Source organism: Heterodontus francisci, chromosome 11 (genome assembly GCF_036365525.1).
Source record: "Heterodontus francisci isolate sHetFra1 chromosome 11, sHetFra1.hap1, whole genome shotgun sequence".
NCBI classification, from domain to species: Eukaryota; Metazoa; Chordata; class Chondrichthyes; order Heterodontiformes; family Heterodontidae; genus Heterodontus; species Heterodontus francisci.
The window spans coordinates 33059455-33084543 of record NC_090381.1 but is presented as its reverse complement, the minus strand read 5'-3'; the positions used below and the strand labels follow the sequence as shown (position 1 = coordinate 33084543).

At 52.3% G+C, this 25089-nt stretch overlaps 1 protein-coding gene across 3 annotated transcripts in view; it reads left to right on the top strand.

The window, feature by feature from the left end:
- The window catches only part of inpp5d (inositol polyphosphate-5-phosphatase D), a 241649-nt gene that overhangs the window by 157571 nt on the left and 58989 nt on the right, over positions 1–25089 (top strand). For all 3 annotated transcript variants that reach the window (XM_068041954.1, XM_068041953.1, XM_068041951.1), the window contains 3 exons: positions 19279–19375; positions 22188–22326; positions 24029–24137. In XM_068041954.1, coding sequence (XP_067898055.1) covers positions 19279–19375; positions 22188–22326; positions 24029–24137 — 345 coding nt within the window. The remainder of the gene's footprint in view (positions 1–19278; positions 19376–22187; positions 22327–24028; positions 24138–25089) is intronic.

The following is a 25089-nucleotide window of genomic DNA, read 5'->3' as shown; positions in this document are numbered from 1 at the left end:
CCTTTCATACTCTGGGACTGGGTGGTACAGTGGGTCAGACACTGTCCTTTCACAATCTGTGACTGGGTGGTACAGTGCGTCAGACACTGTCCTTGCATACTCTGGGACTGGGTGGTACAGTGGGTCAGTCACTGTCCTTTTACACTCTGGGACTGGGTGGTACAGTGGGTCAGAAACTGTGCTTTCATACTCTGGGACTGGGTGGGACAGTGGGCCAGACACTGTCCTTTCATACTCTGGGACTGGTGGGACAGTGGGTCAGACACTGTCCTTTTACACTGTGGGACTGGCTGGTACAGTGGGCCAGACACTGTCCTTTCATACTCTGGGACTGGGTGGGACAGTTGGTCAGACACTGTCCTTTTACCCTCTGGGACAGGGTGGTGCAGTGGGTCAGACACTGTCCTTTCATACTCTGGGACTGGGTGGTGCAGTGGATCAGAGACTGTCCTTTCATACTCTGGGACTGGGTGGTGCAGTGGGCCAGACACTGTCCTTTCATACTGTGGGACGGGGTGGTACAGTGGGTCAGACACTGTCCTTTCATACTCTGGGACTGGGTGGGACAGTGGGTCAGACACTGTCCTTTTACACTCTGGGACTGAGTGGTACAGTGTGTCAGACACTGTACTTTCATACTCTGGGACCGGGTGGGACAGTGGGTCAGACACCGTCCTTTTACACTCTGGGACTGGGTGGCACAGTGTGTCAGACACTGTCCTTTCATACTCTGGGTCTGGGTGGGACAGTTGGTCAGACACTGTCCTTTTACACTCTGGGACTGGGTGGCACAGTGGGTCAGACACTGTCCTTTCATACTCTGGGACTGGCTGGTACAGTGGGTCAGACACTGTCCTTTCACACTCTGTGACTGGGTGGTACAGTGGGTGAGACACTGTCCTTTCATACTCTGGGACTGGGTGGTACAGTGGGCCAGACAATGTCCTTTCATACTCTGGGACTGGGTGGGACAGTGGGTCAGACACTGTCCTTTCACACTCTGGGACTGGGGCAGACACTGTCCTTTCACACTCTGGGACTGGGTGCTACAGCGGGCCAGACACTGTCCTTTCATACTCTGGGACTGAGTGGTACATTGGGCCAGACACTGTCCTTTCATACTGTGGGACGGGGTGGTACAGTGGTTCAGACACTGTCCTTTCATACTCTGGGACTGGGTGGTGCAGTGGGTCAGACACTGTCCTTTCATACTGTGGGACGGGGTGGTACAGTGGTTCAGACACTGTCCTTTCATACTCTGGGACTGGGTGGTGCAGTGGGCCAGACACTGTCCTTTCATACTGTGGGACGGGGTGGTACAGTGGGTCAGACACTGTCCTTTCATACTCTGGGACTGGGTGGGACAGTGGGTCAGACACTGTCCTTTTACACTCTGAGACTGGGTGGTACAGTTTGTCAGACACTGTCCTTTCATACTCTGGGACTGGGTGGTGCAGTGGATCAGAGACTGTCCTTTCATACTCTGGGACTTGGTGGTGCAGTGGGCCAGACACTTTCCTTTCATACTGTGGGACGGGGTGGTACAGTGGGTCAGACACTGTCCTTTCATACTCTGGGACTGGGTGGGACAGTGGGTCAGACACTGTCCTTTTACACTCTGGGACTGAGTGGTACAGTGTGTCAGACACTGTACTTTCATACTCTGGGACCGGGTGGGACAGTGGGTCAGACACCGTCCTTTTACACTCTGGGACTGGGTGGCACAGTGTGTCAGACACTGTCCTTTCATACTCTGGGTCTGGGTGGGACAGTTGGTCAGACACTGTCCTTTTACACTCTGGGACTGGGTGGGACAGTGGGTCAGACACTGTCCTTTCATACTCTGGGACTGGCTGGTACAGTGGGTCAGACACTGTCCTTTCACACTCTGTGACTGGGTGGTACAGTGGGCCAGACACTGTCCTCTCACACTCTGTGACTGGGTGGGACAGTGGGTCAGACACTGTCCTTTTACACTCTGGGACTGGGTGGGACAGTGGGTCAGACACTGTCCTTTCATACTCTGGGACTGGGTGGTACAGTGGGTCAGACACTGTCCTTTCACAATCTGTGACTGGGTGGTACAGTGCGTCAGACACTGTCCTTTCATACTCTGGGACTGGGTGGTACAGTGGGTCAGTCACTGTCCTTTTACACTCTGGGACTGGGTGGTACAGTGGGTCAGAAACTGTGCTTTCATACTCTGGGACTGGGTGGGACAGTGGGCCAGACACTGTCCTTTCATACTCTGGGACTGGTGGGACAGTGGGTCAGACACTGTCCTTTTACACTGTGGGACTGGCTGGTACAGTGGGCCAGACACTGTCCTTTCATACTCTGGGACTGGGTGGGACAGTGGGTCAGACACTGTCCTTTTACACTCTGGGACAGGGTGGTGCAGTGGGTCAGACACTGTCCTTTCATACTGTGGGACGGGGTGGTACAGTGGTTCAGACACTGTCCTTTCATACTCTGGGACTGGGTGGTGCAGTGGGCCAGACACTGTCCTTTCATAGTGTGGGACGGGGTGGTACAGTGGGTCAGACACTGTCCTTTCATACTCTGGGACTGGGTGGGACAGTGGGTCAGACACTGTCCTTTTACACTCTGAGACTGGGTGGTACAGTGTGTCAGACACTGTCCTTTCATACTCTGGGACTGGGTGGTGCAGTGGATCAGAGACTGTCCTTTCATACTCTGGGACTGGGTGGTGCAGTGGGCCAGACACTTTCCTTTCATACTGTGGGATGGGGTGGTACAGTGGGTCAGACACTGTCCTTTCATACTCTGGGACTGGGTGGGACAGTGGGTCAGACACTGTCCTTTTACACTCTGGGACTGAGTGGTACAGTGTGTCAGACACTGTACTTTCATACTCTGGGACCGGGTGGGACAGTGGGTCAGACACCGTCCTTTTACACTCTGGGACTGGGTGGCACAGTGTGTCAGACACTGTCCTTTCATACTCTGGGTCTGGGTGGGACAGTTGGTCAGACACTGTCCTTTTACACTCTGGGACTGGGTGGAACAGTGGGTCAGACACTGTCCTTTCATACTCTGGGACTGGCTGGTACAGTGGGTCAGACACTGTCCTTTCACACTCTGTGACTGGGTGGTACAGTGGGTGAGACACTGTCCTCTCACACTCTGTGACTGGGTGGGACAGTGGGTCAGACACTGTCCTTTTACACTCTGGGACTGGGTGGGACAGTGGGTCAGACACTGTCCTTTCATACTCTGGGACTGGGTGGTACAGTGGGTCAGACACTGTCCTTTCACAATCTGTGACTGGGTGGTACAGTGCGTCAGAAACTGTGCTTTCATACTCTGGGACTGGGTGGGACAGTGGGCCAGACACTGTCCTTTCATACTCTGGGACTAGTGGGACAGTGGGTCAGACACTGTCCTTTTACACTGTGGGACTGGCTGGTACAGTGGGCCAGACACTGTCCTTTCATACTCTGGGACTGGGTGGGACAGTGGGTCAGACACTGTCCTTTTACACTCTGGGACAGGGTGGTGCAGTGGGTCAGACACTGTCCTTTCATACTGTGGGACGGGGTGGTACAGTGGTTCAGACACTGTCCTTTCATACTCTGGGACTGGGTGGTGCAGTGGGCCAGACACTGTCCTTTCATAGTGTGGGACGGGGTGGTACAGTGGGTCAGACACTGTCCTTTCATACTCTGGGACTGGGTGGGACAGTGGGTCAGACACTGTCCTTTTACACTCTGAGACTGGGTGGTACAGTGTGTCAGACACTTTCCTTTCATACTGTGGGACGGGGTGGTACAGTGGGTCAGACACTGTCCTTTCATACTCTGGGACTGGGTGGGACAGTGGGTCAGACACTGTCCTTTTACACTCTGGGACTGAGTGGTACAGTGTGTCAGACACTGTACTTTCATACTCTGGGACCGGGTGGGACAGTGGGTCAGACACCGTCCTTTTACACTCTGGGACTGGGTGGCACAGTGTGTCAGACACTGTCCTTTCATACTCTGGGTCTGGGTGGGACAGTTGGTCAGACACTGTCCTTTTACACTCTGGGACTGGGTGGGACAGTGGGTCAGACACTGTCCTTTCATACTCTGGGACTGGCTGGTACAGTGGGTCAGACACTGTCCTTTCACACTCTGTGACTGGGTGGTACAGTGGGTGAGACACTGTCCTCTCACACTCTGTGACTGGGTGGGACAGTGGGTCAGACACTGTCCTTTTACACTCTGGGACTTGGTGGGACAGTGGGTCAGACACTGTCCTTTCATACTCTGGGACTGGGTGGTACAGTGGGTCAGACACTGTCCTTTCACAATCTGTGACTGGGTGGTACAGTGCGTCAGACACTGTCCTTGCATACTCTGGGACTGGGTGGTACAGTGGGTCAGTCACTGTCCTTTTACACTCTGGGACTGGGTGGTACAGTGGGTCAGAAACTGTGCTTTCATACTCTGGGACTGGGTGGGACAGTGGGCCAGACACTGTCCTTTCATACTCTGGGACTGGTGGGACAGTGGGTCAGACACTGTCCTTTTACACTGTGGGACTGGCTGGTACAGTGGGCCAGACACTGTCCTTTCATACTCTGGGACTGGGTGGGACAGTTGGTCAGACACTGTCCTTTTACCCTCTGGGACAGGGTGGTGCAGTGGGTCAGACACTGTCCTTTCATACTCTGGGACTGGGTGGTGCAGTGGATCAGAGACTGTCCTTTCATACTCTGGGACTGGGTGGTGCAGTGGGCCAGACACTGTCCTTTCATACTGTGGGACGGGGTGGTACAGTGGGTCAGACACTGTCCTTTCATACTCTGGGACTGGGTGGGACAGTGGGTCAGACACTGTCCTTTTACACTCTGGGACTGAGTGGTACAGTGTGTCAGACACTGTACTTTCATACTCTGGGACCGGGTGGGACAGTGGGTCAGACACCGTCCTTTTACACTCTGGGACTGGGTGGCACAGTGTGTCAGACACTGTCCTTTCATACTCTGGGTCTGGGTGGGACAGTTGGTCAGACACTGTCCTTTTACACTCTGGGACTGGGTGGCACAGTGGGTCAGACACTGTCCTTTCATACTCTGGGACTGGCTGGTACAGTGGGTCAGACACTGTCCTTTCACACTCTGTGACTGGGTGGTACAGTGGGTGAGACACTGTCCTTTCATACTCTGGGACTGGGTGGTACAGTGGGCCAGACAATGTCCTTTCATACTCTGGGACTGGGTGGGACAGTGGGTCAGACACTGTCCTTTCACACTCTGGGACTGGGGCAGACACTGTCCTTTCACACTCTGGGACTGGGTGCTACAGCGGGCCAGACACTGTCCTTTCATACTCTGGGACTGAGTGGTACATTGGGCCAGACACTGTCCTTTCATACTCTGGGACTGGGTGGGACAGTGGGTCAGACACTGTCCTTTCACACTCTGGGACTGGGTGAGACACTGTCCTTTCACACTCTGGGACAGGGTGGGTCAGTGGGTCAGACACTGTCCTTTCATACTCTGGGACTGGCTGGTGCAGTGGGTCAGACACTGACCTTTCACACTCTGGGACTGGGTGGGACAGTGGGTCAGACACTGTCCTTTTACACTCTGGGACTGGGTGGTACAGTGGGTCAGAAACTGTGCTTTCATACTCTGGGACTGGCTGGTGCAGAGGGTCAGACACTGACCTTTCATACTATGGGACTGGGTGGGACAGTGGGTCAGACACTGTCCTTTTACACTCTGGGACTGGGTGGTGAAGTGGGTCAGACACTGTCCTTTCATACTGTGGGACGGGGTGGTACAGTGGGTCAGACACTGTCCTTTCATACTCTGGGACTGGGTTGTGCAGTTGGCCAGACACTGTCCTTTCATACTGTGGGACGGGGTGGTACAGTGGGTCAGACACTGTCCTTTCATACTCTGGGACTGGGTGGGACAGTGGGTCAGACACTGTCCTTTTACACTCTGGGACTGGGTGGTACAGTGTGTCAGACACTGTCCTTTCATACTCTGGGACTGGGTGGTGCAGTGGATCAGAGACTGTCCTTTCATACTCTGGGACTGGGTGGTGCAGTGGGCCAGACACTGTCCTTTCATACTGTGGGACGGGGTGGTACAGTGGGTCAGACACTGTCCTTTCATACTCTGGGACCGGGTGGGACAGTGGGTCAGACACCGTCCTTTTACACTGTGGGACTGGGTGGTACAGTGTGTCAGACACTGTCCTTTCATACTCTGGGTATGGGTGGGACAGTTGGTCAGACACTGTTCTTTTACACTCTGGGACTGGGTGGGACAGTGGGTCAGACACTGTCCTTTCATACTCTGGGACTGGGTGGTACAGTGGGTCAGACACTGTCCTTTCACACTCTGTGACTGGGTGGTACAGTGGGTCAGACACTGTCCTTTCATACTCTGGGACTGGGTGGTACAGTGGGCCAGACACTTTCCTTTCATACTGTGGGACTGGGTGGTACAGTGGGTCAGACACTGTCATTTTACACTCTGGGACTGGGTGGTACAGTGGGTCAGAAACTGTGCTTTCATACTCTGGGACTGGGTGGGACAGTGGGCCAGACACTGTCCTTTCTTACTCTGGGACTGGTGGGACAGTGGGTCAGACACTGTCCTTTTACACTGTGGGACTGGCTGGTACAGTGGGCCAGACACTGTCCTTTCATACTCTGGGAGTGGGTGGGACAGTGGGTCAGACACTGTCCTTTTACACTCTGGGACTGGGTGGTGCAGTGGGTCAGACACTGTCCTTTTATACTGTGGGACGGGGTGGTACAGTGGTTCAGACACTGTCCTTTCATACTCTGGGACTGGGTGGTGCAGTGGGCCTGACACTGTCCTTTCATACTGTGGGACGGGGTGGTACAGTGGGTCAGACACTGTCCTTTCATACTCTGGGACTGGGTGGGACAGTGGGTCAGACACTGTCCTTTTACACTCTGAGACTGGGTGGTACAGTGTGTCAGACACTGTCCTTTCATACTCTGGGACTGGGTGGTGCAGTGGATCAGAGACTGTCCTTTCATACTCTGGGACTGGGTGGTGCAGTGGGCCAGACACTGTCCTTTCATACTGTGGGACGGGGTGGTACAGTGGGTCAGACACTGTCCTTTCATACTCTGGGACTGGGTGGGACAGTGGGTCAGACACTGTCCTTTTACACTCTGGGACTGAGTGGTACAGTGTGTCAGACACTGTACTTTCATACTCTGGGACCGGGTGGGACAGTGGGTCAGCCACCGTCCTTTTACACTCTGGGACTGGGTGGCACAGTGTGTCAGACACTGTCCTTTCATACTCTGGGTCTGGGGGGGACAGTTGGTCAGACACTGTCCTTTTACACTCTGGGACTGGGTGGGACAGTGGGTCAGACACTGTCCTTTCATACTCTGGGACTGGCTGGTACAGTGGGTCAGACACTGTCCTTTCACACTCTGTGACTGGGTGGTACAGTGGGTGAGACACTGTCCTTTCACACTCTGTGACTGGGTGGGACAGTGGGTCAGACACTGTCCTTTTACACTCTGGGACTGGGTGGGACAGTGGGTCAGACAATGTCCTTTCACACTCTGTGACTGGGTGGTACAGTGGGTCAGACACTGTCCTTTCATACTCTGGGACTGGGTGGTACAGTGGGCCAGACACTGTCCTTTCATACTGTGGGACTGGGTGGTACAGTGGGTCAGACACTGTCCTTTTATACTCTGGGACTGGGTGGGACAGTGGGTCAGACACTGTCCTTTCATACTCTGGGACTGGGTGGGACAGTGGGTAAGACACTGTCCTTTCATACTCTGGGACTGGGTGGGACAGTGGGGCAGACAGTGTCCTTTCATACTCTGGGACAGGGTGGGACAGTGGGTCAGACACTGTCCTTTTACACTCAGGGACTGGGTGGGACAGTGGGTCAGAGACTGTCCTTTCATACTCTGGGACTGGGTGGTACAGCGGGCCAGACACTGTCCTTTCATACTCTGGGACTGGGTGGGACAGTGGGTCAGACACTGTCCTTTCATAGTGTGGGACTGGGTGGGACAGTGGGTCAGACACTGTCCTTTCATACTCTGAGACTGGGTGGGACAGTGGGTGAGACACTGTCCTTTCATACTCTGGGACTGGGTGGTACAGTGGTTCAGACACTGTCCTTTCATACTCTGGGACTGGGTGGTGCAGTGGGCCAGACACTGTCGTTTCATACTCTGTGACTGGCTGGGACAGTGGGTCAGACACTGTCCTTTCATACTCTGGGACTGGGTGGTACAGTGGGCCCGACACTGTCCTTTCATAATGTGGGACTGGGTGGGACATTGGGTCAGACACTGTCCTTTTACACTCTGGAACTGGGTGGGACAGTGGGTCAGACACTGTCCGTTTACACTCTGGGACTGGGTGGTACAGTGGGTCAGACACTGTCGTTTCACTCTCTGTGACTGGTTGGTACAGTGGGTCAGACACTGTCCTTTCATACTCTGGAATTGGGTGGTACAGTGGGCCAGACACTGTCCTTTCATACTCTGAAATAGGGTGGTACAGTGGGCCAGACACTGTCCTTCACACTCTGGCACTGGGTGGGACGGTGGGTCAGACACTGTCCTTTCATAATCTGGGACTGGCTGGTACAGTGGGCCAGACACTGTCCTTTCATACTGTGGGACTGGGTGGGACAGTGGGTCAGACACTGTCCTTTCATACTCTGGGACTAGGTGGGACAGTGGGTCAGACACTGTCCTTTTACACTCTGGGACTGGGTGAGACAGTGAGTCAGACACTGTCCTTTCATACTCTGGGACTGGGTGGGACAGTGGGTCAGACACTGTCCTTTCATACTCTGGGACAGGGTGGGACAGTGGGTCAGACACTGTCCTTTCACACTCAGGGACTGGGTGGGACAGTGGGTCAGAGACTGTCCTTTCATACTCAGGGACTGGGTGGTAAAGTGGGCCAGACACTGTCCTTTCATACTCTGGGACTGGGTGGGACAGTGGGTCCGGCACTGTCCTTTCATACTCTGGGACTGGGTGGGACAGTGGGTCAGACACTGTCCTTTCATACTCTGGGACTGGGTGGGACAGTGGGTCAGACACTATCCTTTCATACTCTGCGACTGGGTGGTACAGTGGGTCAGAAACTGTCCTTTCATACTCTGGGGCTGGGTGGGACAGTGGGTCAGACACTGTCCTTTTACACTCTGGGACTGGGTGGGACAGTGTGTCAGACACTGTCATTTCATACTCTGGGACTGGGTGTGACAGTGGGTCAGACACTGTCCTTTTACACTCTGGGACTGGGTGGTACAGTGGGTCAGACACTGTCGTTTCACTCTCTGTGACTGGGTGGGACAGTGGGTGAGACACTGTCCTTTCATACTCTGGGACTGGGTGGGACAGTGGGTCAGACACTGTCCTTTCATACTCTGGGACTGGGTGGTACAGTGGGTCAGACACTGTCCTTTCACACTCTGTGACTGGCTGGTACAGTGGGTCAGACACTGTCCTTTCATACTCTGGGACTGGGTGGGACAGTGGGTCAGACACTGTCCTTTTACACTCTGGGACTGGGTGGGACAGTGTGTCTGACACTGTCATTTCATACTCTGGGACTGGGTGGGACAGTGGGTCAGACACTGTCCTTTTACACTCTGGGACTGGGTGGTACAGTGGGTCAGGCACTGTCGTTTCACTCTCTGTGACTGGTTGGTACAGTGGGTCAGACACTGTCGTTTCACTCTCTGTGACTGGTTGGTACAGTGGGTCAGACACTGTCCTTTCATACTCTGGAATTGGGTGGTACAGTGGGCCAGACACTGTCCTTTCATACTCTGAAATTGGGTGGTGCAGTGGGCCAGACCCTGTCCTTCACACTCTGGGACTGGGTGGGTCGGTGGGCCAGACACTGTCCTTTCATACTGTAGGACTGGGTGGGACAGTGGGTCAGACACTGTCCTTTCATACTCTGGGACTAGGTGGGACAGTGGGTCAGACACTGTCCTTTTACACTCTGGGACTGGGTGAGACAGTGGGTCAGACACTGTCCTTTCATACTCTGGGACTGGGTGGGACAGTGGGTCAGACACTGTCCTTTCATAATGTGGGACTGGGTGGGACATTGGGTCAGACACTGTCCTTCACACTCTGGAACTGGGTGGGACAGTGGGTCAGACACTGTCCTTTTACACTCTGGGACTGGGTGGTACAGTTGGCCGGACACTGTCCTTTCATAAAAGCAAAATACTGCGGATGCTGGAAATCTGAAACAAAAGCAAGAAATGCTGGATTCACTCAGCAGGTCTGGCAGCATCTGTGGAAAGAGAAGCAGAGTTAACGTTTCGGGTCAGTGACCCTTCTTCGGAACTGTCCTTTCATACTCTGGGACCGGGTGGGACAGTGGGTCAGACACTGTCCTTTTACACTCTGGGACTGGGTGGGACAGTGGGTCAGACATTGTCCTTTCATACTCTGGGACTGGCTGGTACAGTGGGTGAGACACTGTCCTTTCACACTCTGTGACTGGGTGGGACAGTGGGTCAGACACTGTCCTTTTACACTCTGGGACTGGGTGGGACAGTGGGTCAGACACTGTCCTTTCATACTCTGGGACTGGGTGGTACAGTGGGTCAGACACTGTCCTTTCACTCTCTGTGACTGGGTGGTACAGTGGGTCAGATACTGTCCTTTCATACTCTGGGACTGGGTGGTACAGTGGGCCAGACACTGTCCTTTCATACTGTGGGACTGGGTGGTACAGTGGGTCAGACACTGTCCTTTTATACTCTGGGACTGGGTGGGACAGTGGGTCAGACACTGTCCTTTTACACTCAGGGACTGGGTGGGACAGTGGGTCAGAGACTGTCCTTTCATACTCTGGGACTGGCTGGTACAGTAGGTCAGACACTGTCCTTTCATACTCTGGGACTGGGTGGGACAGTGGGTCAGACACTGTCCTTTTACATTCTGTGACTGGGTGGTACAGTGGGTCAGACACTGTCCTTTCATACTGTGGGACTGGGTGGGACAGTGGGTCAGACACTTTCCTTTTACACTGTGGGACTGGGTGGTACAGTGGGTCAGACACTGTCCTTTCATACTCTGGGACAGGGTGGGACAGTGGGCCAGACACTGTCCTTTCATACTCTGGGACAGGGTGGGACAGTGGGTCAGACACTGTCCTTTTACACTCAGGGACTGGGTGGGACAGTGGGTCAGAGACTGTCCTTTCATACTCTGGGACTGGGTGGTACAGTGGGCCAGACACTGTCCTTTCATACTCAGGGACTGGGTGGGACAGTGGGTCAGACACTGTCCTTTCATACTCTGGGACTGGGTGGGACAGTGGGTCAGACACTGTCCTTTCATACTCTGGGACAGGGTGGGACAGTGGGTCAGACACTGTCCTTTCACACTCTGGGACTGGGTGTGGCAATGGGTCAGACACTGACCTTTCATACTCTGGGACTGTGGGGTACAGTGTGCCAGACACTGTCCTTTCACACTCTGGGACTGGGTGTGACAATGGGTCAGACACTGTCCTTTCATACTCTGGGACTGGGTGGGACAGTGGGTCAGACACTGTCCTTTCATACTCTGGGACAGGGTGGTACAGTGGGCCAGACACTGTCGTTTCATACTCTGGGACTGGGTAGGACAGTGGGTCCGGCACTGTCCTTTCATACTCTGGGAATGGGTGGGACTGTGGGTCAGACACTGTCCTTTCATACTCTGGGACTGGGTGGGACAGTGGGTCAGACACTATCCTTTCATACTCTGCGACTGGGTGGTACAGTGGGTCAGACACTGTCCTTTCATACTCTGGGACTGGGTGGGACAGTGGGTCAGACACTGTCCTTTTACACTCTGGGACTGGGTGGGACAGTGTGTCAGACACTGTCATTTCATACTCTGGGACTGGGTGGGACAGTGGGTCAGACACTGTCCTTTTACACTCTGGGACTGGGTGGTACAGTGGGTCAGACACTGTCGTTTCACTCTCTGTGACTGGTTGGTACAGTGGGTCAGACACTGTCGTTTCACTCTCTGTGACTGGTTGGTACAGTGGGTCAGACACTGTCCTTTCATACTCTGGAATTGGGTGGTACAGTGGGCCAGACACTGTCCTTTCATACTCTGAAATTGGGTGGTGCAGTGGGCCAGACACTGTCCTTTCACACTCTGGGACTGGGTGGGACGGTGGGCCAGACACTGTCCTTTCATACTGTAGGACTGGGTGGGACAGTGGGTCAGACACTGTCCTTTCATACTCTGGGACTAGGTGGGACAGTGGGTCAGACACTGTCCTTTTCCACTCTGGGACTGGGTGAGACAGTGGGTCAGACACTGTCCTTTCATACTCTGGGACTGGGTGGGACAGTGGGTCAGACACTGTCCTTTCATACTCTGGGACAGGGTGGGACAGTGGGTCAGACACTGTCCTTTCACAGTCAGGGACTGGGTGGGACAGTGGGTCAGAGACTGTCCTTTCATACTCAGGGACTGGGTGGTACAGTGGGCCAGCCACTGTCCTTTCATACTCTGGGACTGGGTGGGACAGTGGGTCCGGCACTGTCCTTTCATACTCTGGGACTGGGTGGGACAGTGGGTCAGACACTATCCTTTCATACTCTGCGACTGGGTGGTACAGTGGGTCAGACACTGTCCTTTCATACTCTGGGGCTGGGTGGGACAGTGTGTCAGACACTGTCATTTCATACTCTGGGACTGGGTGTGACAGTGGGTCAGACACTGTCCTTTTACACTCTGGGACTGGGTGGTACAGTGGGTCAGACACTGTCGTTTCACTCTCTGTGACTGGGTGGTACAGTGGGTCAGACACTGTCCTTTCATACTCTGGAATTGGGTGGTACAGTGGGCCAGACACTGTCCTTTCATACTCTGGAATTGGCTGGTACAGTGGGCCAGACACTGTCCTTCACACTCTGGGACTGGGTGGGACAGTGGGTCAGAGACTGTCCTTTCATACTCTGGGACTGGCTGGTACAGTGGGCCAGACACTGTCCTTTCATACTGTGGGACTGGGTGGGACAGTGGGTCAGACACTGTCCTTTCATACTCTGGGACTAGGTGGTACAGTGGGTCAGACACTGTCCTTTCATACTGTGGGACTGGGTGGGACAGTGGGTCAGACACTGTCCTTTCATACTCTGGGACTAGGTGGGACAGTGGGTCAGACACTGTCCTTTCACACTCTGGGACTGGGTGAGACAGTGGGTCAGACACTGTCCTTTCATACTCTGGGACTGGGTGGGACAGTGTGTCAGACACTGTCCTTTTACACTCTGGGACTGGGCGGTACAGTGTGTCAGACACTGTCCTTTCATACTCTGGGACTTGGTGGGACAGTGGGTCAGACACTGTCCTTTTACACTCTTGACTGGGTGGGACAGTGGGTCAGACACTGTCCTTTCATACTCTGGGACTGGCTGGTACAGTGGGTCAGACACTGTCCTTTCACACTCTGTGACTGGGTAGTACAGTGGGTCAGACACTGTCCTTTCACACTCTGGGACTGGGTGGGACAGTGGGTCAGACACTGTCCTTTTACACTCTGGGACTGGGTGGTACAGTGGGTCAGAGACTGTCCTTTCATACTCTGGGACTGGGTGGTACAGTGGGCCAGACACTGTCCTTTCATACTCTGAGACTGGGTGGGACAGTGGGTCAGACACTGTCCTTTTACACTCTGGAACTGGGTGGGACAGTGGGTCAGACACTGTCCTTTTACACTCTGGAACTGGGTGGTACAGTGGGCCAGACTGTCCTTTCATACTCTGGGACTGGGTGGTACAGTGGGCCAATGTCCTTTCATACTCTGGGACTGGGTGGGACAGTGGGTCAGACACTGTCCTTTCACACTCTGGGACTGGGGCAGACACTGTCCTTTCACACTCTGGGACTGGGTGATACAGTGGGCCAGACACTGTCCTTTCATACTCTGGGACTGGGTGGTACAGTGGGCCAGACACTGTCCTTTCATACTGTGGGACAGGGTGGGACAGTGGGTCAGACACTGTCCTTTCACACTCTGGGACTGAGGCAGACACTGTCCTTTCACACTCTGGGACTGGGTGATACAGTGGGCCAGACACTGTCCTTTCATACTCTGGGACTGGGTGGTACAGTGGGCCAGACACTGTCCTTTCATACTGTGGGACAGGGTGGGACAGTGGGTCAGACACTGTCCTTTCACACTCTGGGACTGAGGCAGACACTGTCCTTTCACACTCTGGGACTGGGTGATACAGTGGGCCAGACACTGTCCTTTCATACTCTGGGACAGGGTGGGACTGGGTGAGACACTGTCCTTTCACAGTCTGGGACTGGGTCAGACACTGTCCTTTCACACTCTGGGACTGAGGCAGACACTGTCCTTTCACACTCTGGGACTGGGTGATACAGTGGGCCAGACACTGTCCTTTCATACTCTGGGACTGGGTGGTACAGTGGGTCAGACACTGTCCTTTCATACTCTGGGACTGGGTTGGACAGTGGGTCAGACACTGTCCTTTTACACTCTGGGACTGGGTGGTACAGTGGGTCAGACACTGTCCTTTCATACTCTGGGACTGGGTGGTACAGTGGGTCAGACACTGTCCTTTCACACTCTGTGACTGGGTAGTACAGTGGGTCAGACACTGTCCTTTCACACTCTGGGACTGAGGCAGACACTGTCCTTTCACACTCTGGGACTGGGTGATACAGTGGGCCCGACACTGTCCTTTCATACTCTGGGACTGGGTGGTACAGTGGGCCAGACACTGTCCTTTCATACTCTGGGACAGGGTGGGACTGGGTGAGACACTGTCCTTTCACAGTCTGGGACTGGGTGAGACACTGTCCTTTCACACTCAGGGAATGGGTGGGACAGTGGGTCAGACACTGTCCTTTCATACTCTGGGATTCGCTGGTACAGTGGGTCAGACACTGTCCTTTCATACTCTGGGACAGGGTGGGACTGGGTGAGACACTGTCCTTTCACAGTCTGGGACTGGGTGAGACACTGTCCTTTCACACTCAGGGAATGGGTGGGACAGTGGGTCAGACACTGTCCTTTCATACTCTGGGATTCGCTGGTACAGTGGGTCAGACACTGTCCATTAACACTTTGGGACTGGGTGGTTCAGTGGGTCGGACACTGTCCTTTCATACTTTGGGATTGGGTGGGACAGTGGGTCAGACACTGTCCTTTCACACTCTGGGACTGGGTGGTACAGTGGGTCAGACACTGTCCTTTCATACTCTGGGACTGGGTTGGACAGTGGGTCAGACACTGTCCTTTCACTCTCTGTGACTGGGTGGTACAGTGGGTCAGACACTGTCCTTTCATACTCTGGAATTGGGTGGTACAGTGGGCCAGACACTGTCCTTTCATACTCTGGAATTGGGTGGTACAGTGGGCCAGACACTGTCCTTCACACTCTGGGACTGGGTGGGACAGTGGGTCAGAGACTGTCCTTTCATACTCTGGGACTGGCTGGTACAGTGGGCCAGACACTGTCCTTTCATACTGTGGGACTGGGTGGGACAGTGGGTCAGACACTGTCCTTTCATACTCTGGGACTAGGTGGTACAGTGGGTCAGACACTGTCCTTTCATACTGTGGGACTGGGTGGGACAGTGGGTCAGACACTGTCCTTTCATACTCTGGGACTAGGTGGGACAGTGGGTCAGACACTGTCCTTTTACACTCTGGGTTTGCTTGAGACAGTGGGTCAGACACTGTCCTTTCACACTCTGGGACTGGGTGAGACAGTGGGTCAGACACTGTCCTTTCATACTCTGGGACTGGGTGGGACAGTGGGTCAGACACTGTCCTTTTACACTCTGGGACTGGGCGGTACAGTGTGTCAGACACTGTCCTTTCATACTCTGGGACTTGGTGGGACAGTGGGTCAGACACTGTCCTTTTACACTCTTGACTGGGTGGGACAGTGGGTCAGACACTGTCCTTTCATACTCTGGGACTGGCTGGTACAGTGGGTCAGACACTGTCCTTTCACACTCTGTGACTGGGTAGTACAGTGGGTCAGACACTGTCCTTTCACACTGTGGGACTGGGTGGGACAGTGGGTCAGACACTGTCCTTTCATACTCTGGGACTAGGTGGTACAGTGGGTCAGACACTGTCCTTTCATACTGTGGGACTGGGTGGGACAGTGGGTCAGACACTGTCCTTTCATACTCTGGGACTAGGTGGGACAGTGGGTCAGACACTGTCCTTTTACACTCTGGGTTTGCTTGAGACAGTGGGTCAGACACTGTCCTTTCACACTCTGGGACTGGGTGAGACAGTGGGTCAGACACTGTCCTTTCATACTCTGGGACTGGGTGGGACAGTGGGTCAGACACTGTCCTTTTACACTCTGGGACTGGGCGGTACAGTGTGTCAGACACTGTCCTTTCATACTCTGGGACTTGGTGGGACAGTGGGTCAGACACTGTCCTTTTACACTCTTGACTGGGTGGGACAGTGGGTCAGACACTGTCCTTTCATACTCTGGGACTGGCTGGTACAGTGGGTCAGACACTGTCCTTTCACACTCTGTGACTGGGTAGTACAGTGGGTCAGACACTGTCCTTTCACACTCTGGGACTGGGTGGGACAGTGGGTCAGACACTGTCCTTTTACACTCTGGGACTGGGTGGTACAGTGGGTCAGAGACTGTCCTTTCATACTCTGGGACTGGGTGGTACAGTGGGCCAGACACTGTCCTTTCATACTCTGAGACTGGGTGGGACAGTGGGTCAGACACTGTCCTTTTACACTCTGGAACTGGGTGGGACAGTGGGTCAGACACTGTCCTTTTACACTCTGGGACTGGGTGGTACAGTGGGCCAGACTGTCCTTTCATACTCTGGGACTGGGTGGTACAGTGGGCCAATGTCCTTTCATACTCTGGGACTGGGTGGGACAGTGGGTCAGACACTGTCCTTTCACACTCTGGGACTGGGGCAGACACTGTCCTTTCACACTCTGGGACTGGGTGATACAGTGGGCCAGACACTGTCCTTTCATACTCTGGGACTGGTTGGTACAGTGGGCCAGACACTGTCCTTTCATACTCTGGGACAGGGTGGGACAGTGGGTCAGACACTGTCCTTTCACACTCTGGGACTGAGGCAGACACTGTCCTTTCACACTCTGGGACTGGGTGATACAGTGGGCCAGACACTGTCCTTTCATACTCTGGGACTGGGTGGTACAGTGGGCCAGACACTGTCCTTTCATACTCTGGGACAGGGTGGGACTGGGTGAGACACTGTCCTTTCACAGTCTGGGACTGGGTGAGACACTGTCCTTTCACACTAAGGGAATGGGTGGGACAGTGGGTCAGACACTGTCCTTTCATACTCTGGGATTCGCTGGTACAGTGGGTCATACACTGTCCTTTCATACTCTGGGACAGGGTGGGACTGGGTGAGACACTGTCCTTTCACAGTCTGGGACTGGGTGAGACACTGTCCTTTCACACTCAGGGAATGGGTGGGACAGTGGGTCAGACACTGTCCTTTCATACTCTGGGATTCGCTGGTACAGTGGGTCAGACACTGTCCATTAACACTTTGGGACTGGGTGGTTCAGTGGGTCGGACACTGTCCTTTCATACTTTGGGATTGGGTGGGACAGTGGGTCAGACACTGTCCTTTCACACTCTGGGACTGGGTGGTACAGTGGGTCAGACACTGTCCTATCATACTCTGGAACTGGGTTGGACAGTGGGTCAGACACTGTCCTTTTACACTCTGGGACTGGGTGGTACAGTGGGTCAGACACTGTCCTTTTACACTCTGGGACTGGGTGGTACAGTGGGTCAGACACTGTCCTTTCACACTCTGTGACTGGGTAGTACAGTGGGTCAGACACTGTCCTTTCACACTCTGGGACTGAGGCAGACACTGTCCTTTCACACTCTGGGACTGGGTGATACAGTGGGCCCGACACTGTCCTTTCATACTCTGGGACTGGGTGGTACAGTGGGCCAGACACTGTCCTTTCATACTCTGGGACAGGGTGGGACTGGGTGAGACACTGTCCTTTCACAGTCTGGGACTGGGTGAGACACTGTCCTTTCACACTCAGGGAATGGGTGGGACAGTGGGTCAGACACTGTCCTTTCATACTCTGGGATTCGCTGGTACAGTGGGTCAGACACTGTCCTTTCATACTCTGGGACAGGGTGGGACTGGGTGAGACACTGTCCTTTCACAGTCTGGGACTGGGTGAGACACTGTCCTTTCACACTCAGGGAATGGGTGGGACAGTGGGTCAGACACTGTCCTTTCATACTCTGGGATTCGCTGGTACAGTGGGTCAGACACTGTCCATTAACACTTTGGGACTGGGTGGTTCAGTGGGTCGGACACTGTCCTTTCATACTTTGGGATTGGGTGGGACAGTGGGTCAGACACTGTCCTTTCACACTCTGGGACTGGGTGGTACAGTGGGTCAGACACTGTCCTTTCATACTCTGGGACTGGGTTGGACAGTGGGTCAGACACTGTCCTTTTACACTCTGGGACTGGGTGGTACAGTGGGTCATACACTGTCCTTTTACACTCTGGGACTGGGTGGTACAGTGGATCAGACACTGTCCTTTCATACTCTGGGACTGGGTGGTACAGTGGGTCAGACACTGTCCTTTCATACTCTGGGACTGGGTGGGACAGTGGGTCAGACACTGTCCTTTCATACTCTGGGACTGGGTGGGACAGTGGGTCAGACACTGTCCTTTCGTACTCTGGGAATGGGTGGGACAGTGGGTCAGAAACTGTCCTTTCATACTCTGGGACTGGGTGGGACAGTGGGTCAGACACTGTCCTTTCACACTCTGGGACTGGGTGGGACAGTGGGTCAGATACTGTCTTTTCACACTGAATGGTAAGGATGGCTAGACACTCCTTTACACTGTCTGGGACTGCACATGGGTTCAAATCCAAACCATTCTGAGAGATAAATGTCTTCTGTTTCCCCTGACCATAAGAGTCATGTTCGCATGTATAGGAGCAATCACTGGTTCTTGGATGCGGAGTATTCAGATAACTTGTATTGAGATGTGAAGTGTTCTGATGATTAGTGTTGGGATGTGGAATATTTGAATGGTTGTTGTTGGGTTGGAGTATCCAGACAATTGATAGTAGGATATGGTGTATTTGGATGGCTGGTAGTTTTATATAGGGTATTTAATATCTGACAGCTTGAAGTAGATTATTCGTTTTTCTGATTGATGGAGTAATCAGTTGAGTAACTATTTTATTTTCCAGGTAATAAAGGTGCAGTGGGAGTGTCCTTCATGTTTAACGGTACATCCTTTGGATTTGTCAACACTCACCTGACCTCAGGAAGTGAGAAAAAGCTGAGGTAAAAGAGAAGAACTGATCGGCTTTCTGTTCTAGACACATTGTGGGGGGGTGGGGGTTGTGTGGTGGGAGTGGTGGGTGTGTGGGGGGGTGGGGTGTGTGTGGTGGGAGTGGTGGGTGTGTGGGGGGGTGGGGTGTGTGTGGTGGGAGTGGTGGAACTCCCCCATGGCGAGTTTGAAGGCGGGGAGAGCATTTTATTGGGTGGGATGATGGAAGGTGGGGACCCCGTCACCTTCCCAGCCTCCACCACAATTAAGACCCACGGACAACCTTCCTGCCCCGCCGCCAATTGAGGCCTTTAAGTGGGCAATCAATGCCCAATTAAGGGCCTCATCCGGCCTTTGACAGTTTTAGCCCAGCGGTGGGCAGGCCTGTCGCCACGCAGGTAGCATGCCAAGCAAACCCATGTGGGTTGCTTGCCAGCACCCGGAGTTGGGGTGGTTGGTGGGGGGATCCCTCGTTCAAAGGCCCTTAGTGCCTGGTTGAGGGACCCAGCATTGGGATGTGGGGGGCCCACTGAGAGCCACCCCCCTGCCCTTGCTGCCGCGAAACTGCTCCCACCATCACTCACCTGTGGCCTGGGTCCCTCCGGTGTGTCCATTACTGGCAGCAGCCACTACCTTTCATTTTCCTGCAGTTCTCAGTGGGTGGGATTTCTGTCCCCAGGGTCCTCAGTCCTGGGGAAGGCCCACTGCTGCCCATTTAAGTGCCTAATTGATATGTAATGCCTTCCCCAAAGGAGGCAACGAGGGACTCTCGCTGGCTCTTCAGCCAGCGGTTGAGACCCCCATCGCCTAAATAAAATCCCCCCCCATGCTGGTAATTCCCACTTGCTCGCCTGTTTAAAATTCATGGAGATAGTGGTGCTCTTTGGACAATGAAGCAAACATAGTACCGTACTTCAACCCATGTAAAATAGTCAATTATCAGGCATAAACTGAATGAATATCTGTTTAATAATAACCTAGTCACCACTGATTCAGAAGGTAAAAGTTCTGCTGAACCAACCTCCTTGATTTTTATGGATGTGTCATGTCAAGCAGACTGTGGAAAACTCTATGATGCCCAATGATTGTTTCTATATTTAAGTCAATGACCTGAGGGGCAATTTTAACTCCCAGGCAGAAATACAGATGCAGGCTGACTGCCAGGGAATTGCAGTGGGAGGCCCAGCTCAATTTAAAGGCCCTCATCTGAATTCCACCAGCCTACTGTCTGCCCAAAACAGGCACCAGAGAGAGTTCACCGGTTCCTAGTCCGTGAAGATTGGGCAGCCTATGGCCCAGAGTTGGGTAAATCACTGGAGGGGAGGTTTTGGAGGGTTTTGTGTTGCAGAGATGGGGAAGCTCAGGATGGCAGAGGTTAAACGTTTGTGTAGGGCCTGGAGGCCCACTTCTGTTCCTCTGTTTTAAACATACCTAACGGGGCCACTGGGTGTCAAACACCTTATACTGGTCGGAGTGTCTGCACCAGGTGCTCCATTCAGTGGGCCATTCAACGGTGTTGAAATAGTCGGTGGAGTGCTAAACAAGCGGTAAATGTACCACTTATACATTAACTTCTGTTGCCACCAGGCAGAGTGAGTTCAAATCTCTCTTCTTCGGATTCAGAAACTGGTATAAATGGGTCAAATTTGCGAATGATAGCAAACTATGAGGGGTCATTGAACCTGAGGGGACAGCTTGGAAAGTAAGACCTGGATTTATACAGCACTATTACAAATTTTCGATATTCTGTTTGGCTCAGCAAATAATTCTGAGAGTTGGGCCTTAGGTTCATTCTCAAACTCTTCGGAACCGATTTTACATTTTAGCCATGGCTCAGTGGTAATGCTCTCACCTCTGAATCCGAAGCTTGTGGGTTTAAGTCCCACTGCAGAGTCTTGAGCACAAAATCTAGGCTAACACACTAGTGTAGTACTAAGGGAATGCTGCACTGTAGGAGGTGCTGTGATTTGACTGTGACTTTAAACCGAGGCACTGTCTGCTTTCTCAGGTGGCTGTAAAAGATCCCATGGTACTATCCTTCAGCCAGCTGTGTGCACATTCACTGCCGCTTATAACTGTGACTACATTTCAAAAGTACTTAATTGGCTGTTAAGCACGTTAGGATGTCCTGAGGTCATGAAAAGCGCTCTATAAATGCAAGTCTTCCTTTAACCAATGCCTGTGACCGGCTATCGCCATGCAGCTGGTGCCTGCCCAAGAGCTCCCAATACGTGTTTACTTTGGGCCCTGGTTCCTGTCGGTAACGTTGATTCACAAAATTGGCCCTGCTGCATTTCAAACTGCCCGCTGCTGGTTCAATGGTAAATACACTATCTAGAACCACATGGAACAGGTAGATCCCCAGTCTCAGTGCCTTGACTGTGCTAAGTCGGTGACCTCAGCCTGGGCAGCAGTCAATGTGCTACAGTGGGTCTGTGCGACTGGATTCCTATGGAATTGCAGGGAAGGGAGATTCAATTAAATATTTTTTATGCAGCGAGTTGTTATGTTCGGGAATGCACTAACTGAAAGGGTGGTGGAAGCAAATACAATAATAACTTTTAAAAGCAAATTGGATAAATATTTGAAAAAAATTGCCGGTCTATGGGGATGGAGAAGGGAGTGGGATTAATTGGATTGCTCTACTAAAGAGCCAGCACAAGCACAGTGGACTTAATGGCTGCCTTTTGTGCTGTATCAATCTATGAACTCCAGCATAAAGGTATCAAAAGAGGAAAATATCATTGCAATGAAGGAAAATTCAGGGAATCTTTTTTTTAAGGAGTTTTACTATTTTAATCTGTTCTATTTTACTCCTTTCGACAGACGAAATCAGAACTACATCAATATCCTGCGCTTTCTGAACCTCGGAGACAAGAAGTTAAGTCCATTTGACATCACCAATCGGTTCACACATCTCTTCTGGCTCGGAGATTTGAACTATAGAGTGGAACTTCCAACACAGGTGAGGGTGGCAGACTGTGTTATCCTTCACTGCCTGTAATTTCATAGTGACAATCGCACTGACCCTGTTTTTTTATCCTCTCCAAATCTTTCTTCCCCTACTCTAGGGGACCGATGCTGGGGTCCCACTGCTGCCAGCAGTCTTTGCACCTCCTTTTTATGTGAGTCTAAAAGATGGGTGCCAGCTAATCAGCCATGAAAGGCATAAAGCCTTTGTCAGTGCATCAGGTGACTGAGGATTGAGTTATATCACTTGGCTCAACACAATGCCTTATGGAGTGTGGGGACCTGGGCTTGTGCCTCTAGTCAGTCAAGCTGTGCATTCCCTGTGCAGCTGTTCCTCTTCCCAGTGCTAAACTGGACAGGGATGAGGCATTTTACAGCAGGTCTGTGCAGATACTTAGGGTTGTGAATCTTTGGAATTCTCTACCAAAGAGGGCTGTGGATACTCAGTCAATGAAAATATTCAAGACTGAGATTGATAGATTTTTGGGCACTCTGAATCAAGGGATATGGGGATAGGGCGGGAAAATGGAGTTGATGTAAAAATTCATTCATAATCTTATTGAATGGCGGAGCGGGCTCGATGAGCCATATGACCTATTCCTGCTCCTATTTCTTATGTTTTTATATATATGCTAACTTGAGATAGGCCCATGCTCACACAGTCACAGACTTCCACAGACAGCCTTTTATTTCTGAAAAGGAAGGTATGATGGTTCCTGCAGGACACCGCTGTCCAACTGTAAAGGTTGACTTCAGACGGTCGTTGCTAGAGGCCTGGGAACAGAGCTTCAGGAAAGCAAGGTGCAATGGTACTGCCACAGGGGACAAGGAGGGAGTTACCTAACAAAACAGAGTCTTTCTCTCAAAGAAGTTCTGTAAGATCCCTCCCCTTGGATGAATTTTCGGAGTGGGAAGATACAGTGGCTAACATCTGTGTGATGAATGAAAGCGAAGCCAGAAAGTTCTATTTCTTTCTGACTATGCAAACATTTTAACTGGGATCCCTAAAGTGTGTAGACGGAGGCAGGACGATAATCATCCATGAAGCACTGGGTGCGCAGCCTTTTAGCAGGTGCCTGTCCTCTATGTGGTCCACGGTACAGTCTCCAAAGAAAGGCACATGGGGGAAAAACCAAGGAAATCCCAGCCAGCATTACATTTAGCCTTAGTACCTGTGCGAGGTCAAACATTGCCCAAGGTTCCTTCTGACCAATGCTGAGTGGCACCTACTGAAAGGTGAGTGTGTGTGTATGCTGGGTGAGGATATGGTTGGACTTCACTGTACCCACTGTAAAACAGCCGACTGTCAATCTGCTTAGACTCACACATGAATGGCCACTTGGGTGAGGTACTGAATGGCAACAATGTGGAATGGTATCCCAGTAAGGGGGTCATTGCCTTTAGGAGAGCAGGGGGGAAAATTGGCAATATTGTTCTTCCAAATAATCAGAATGTAATATTTTGTATGAGGATCTTCCAGGAAGAGAAATAAGCTGCTCAGTGACCATTTTGAATCCATTGTAATCAGACATTCGGACCAACCAACCAGAACATTTAAATAAATGGATTCTGTGAGTTTTTAAAAAAATAAAATTAAAATTCCCTTTTCCTAAAATATATTAAAATTATTCCTCACAGAGGCAGGGTTCTTTAGTGCAGGATGACTTTGTGATCTAATCTCTCTTGATTTTGAGCAGGAGGCTGAGAATATTGTGGAGAAAATCAGGCAGCAACAGTACCAGGAACTACTAGCCAAGGACCAGCTGACCATGGAGAAGAGCGACAAGAAGATTTTCCTTCAATTCCGTAAGAACGTGCAGCAATAATGCAAGGGATGCGGGGCCGAGCGAAAGGCCTGGGCCTGAGTCTGGACCTGGGCCTATCCCTCCAGGGAAATGAAGGCATAATGAGCACTCTGAACCTCTGCTGCCTCTGTTAAAACAGCCTTCTTTCTCATACTTACAAAGACTATGAATGAATTGCTCATGAGAGTCCTCCTAATCTCCCTTCCCCGAAGACAATTTTAAGCAGTTTTGATTATTACATATGGGGCATATAATGTCAAATGAAATTTAGTGTGTAGAAATAAGTGGTGATGCATTTTGGGTGGAAGAATGAGAGAACATATACATTAAGTGATAAAACTTTAATAGATGACAGGAGTAGAGTGACTTAAAGAATGAAATACCCAAATTTTTTAAAGTGGGGTGACAAGTTGATAAAGCTGTTTTAAAAAAAAGGAATTCTGGAACCGAAAAACTTGAGCATACACAAAAACAGGCAGGCAGTGAACAACCCCCACACCAGAATGAACATGATATTGGGCCAGGGTCTCATTATCACCGTGCCTGCAAGCTGCGGGCATCTATTGGGTGCCCCACGCATCTTGCCAGGGAAGAGGATTGGAAGATTGGGCAAGTGCAACACCAGCAATGGCCCTCAGGTAAGTCCTGAAAGGGGATCGGAAAGTTGGGGTGGGCGGGGTGTGACCAGGATTGAAGGTAGCGGTGGCTGGGAAGCAGGGTGGGTAGCTGTGATCGAGATTGGAAAAAGTGGGTCGTGGTTGGCTGCATTTGGGGAGAGTAGAGGCCAGGATCAGGGATGGAGCAGGGGTGGTTGATGCTGGTGATCTAGTCGGTGGGGTTGAGGATGGGTCTAGGGGGAAATGGTGGCTGACAGTAGTTTATGGTTTAATATGAGGCCAGCAGGAGCATGCCTGCTCCTCCCAGCTTCACATTCAGCTAAGTAACTTTCAAAC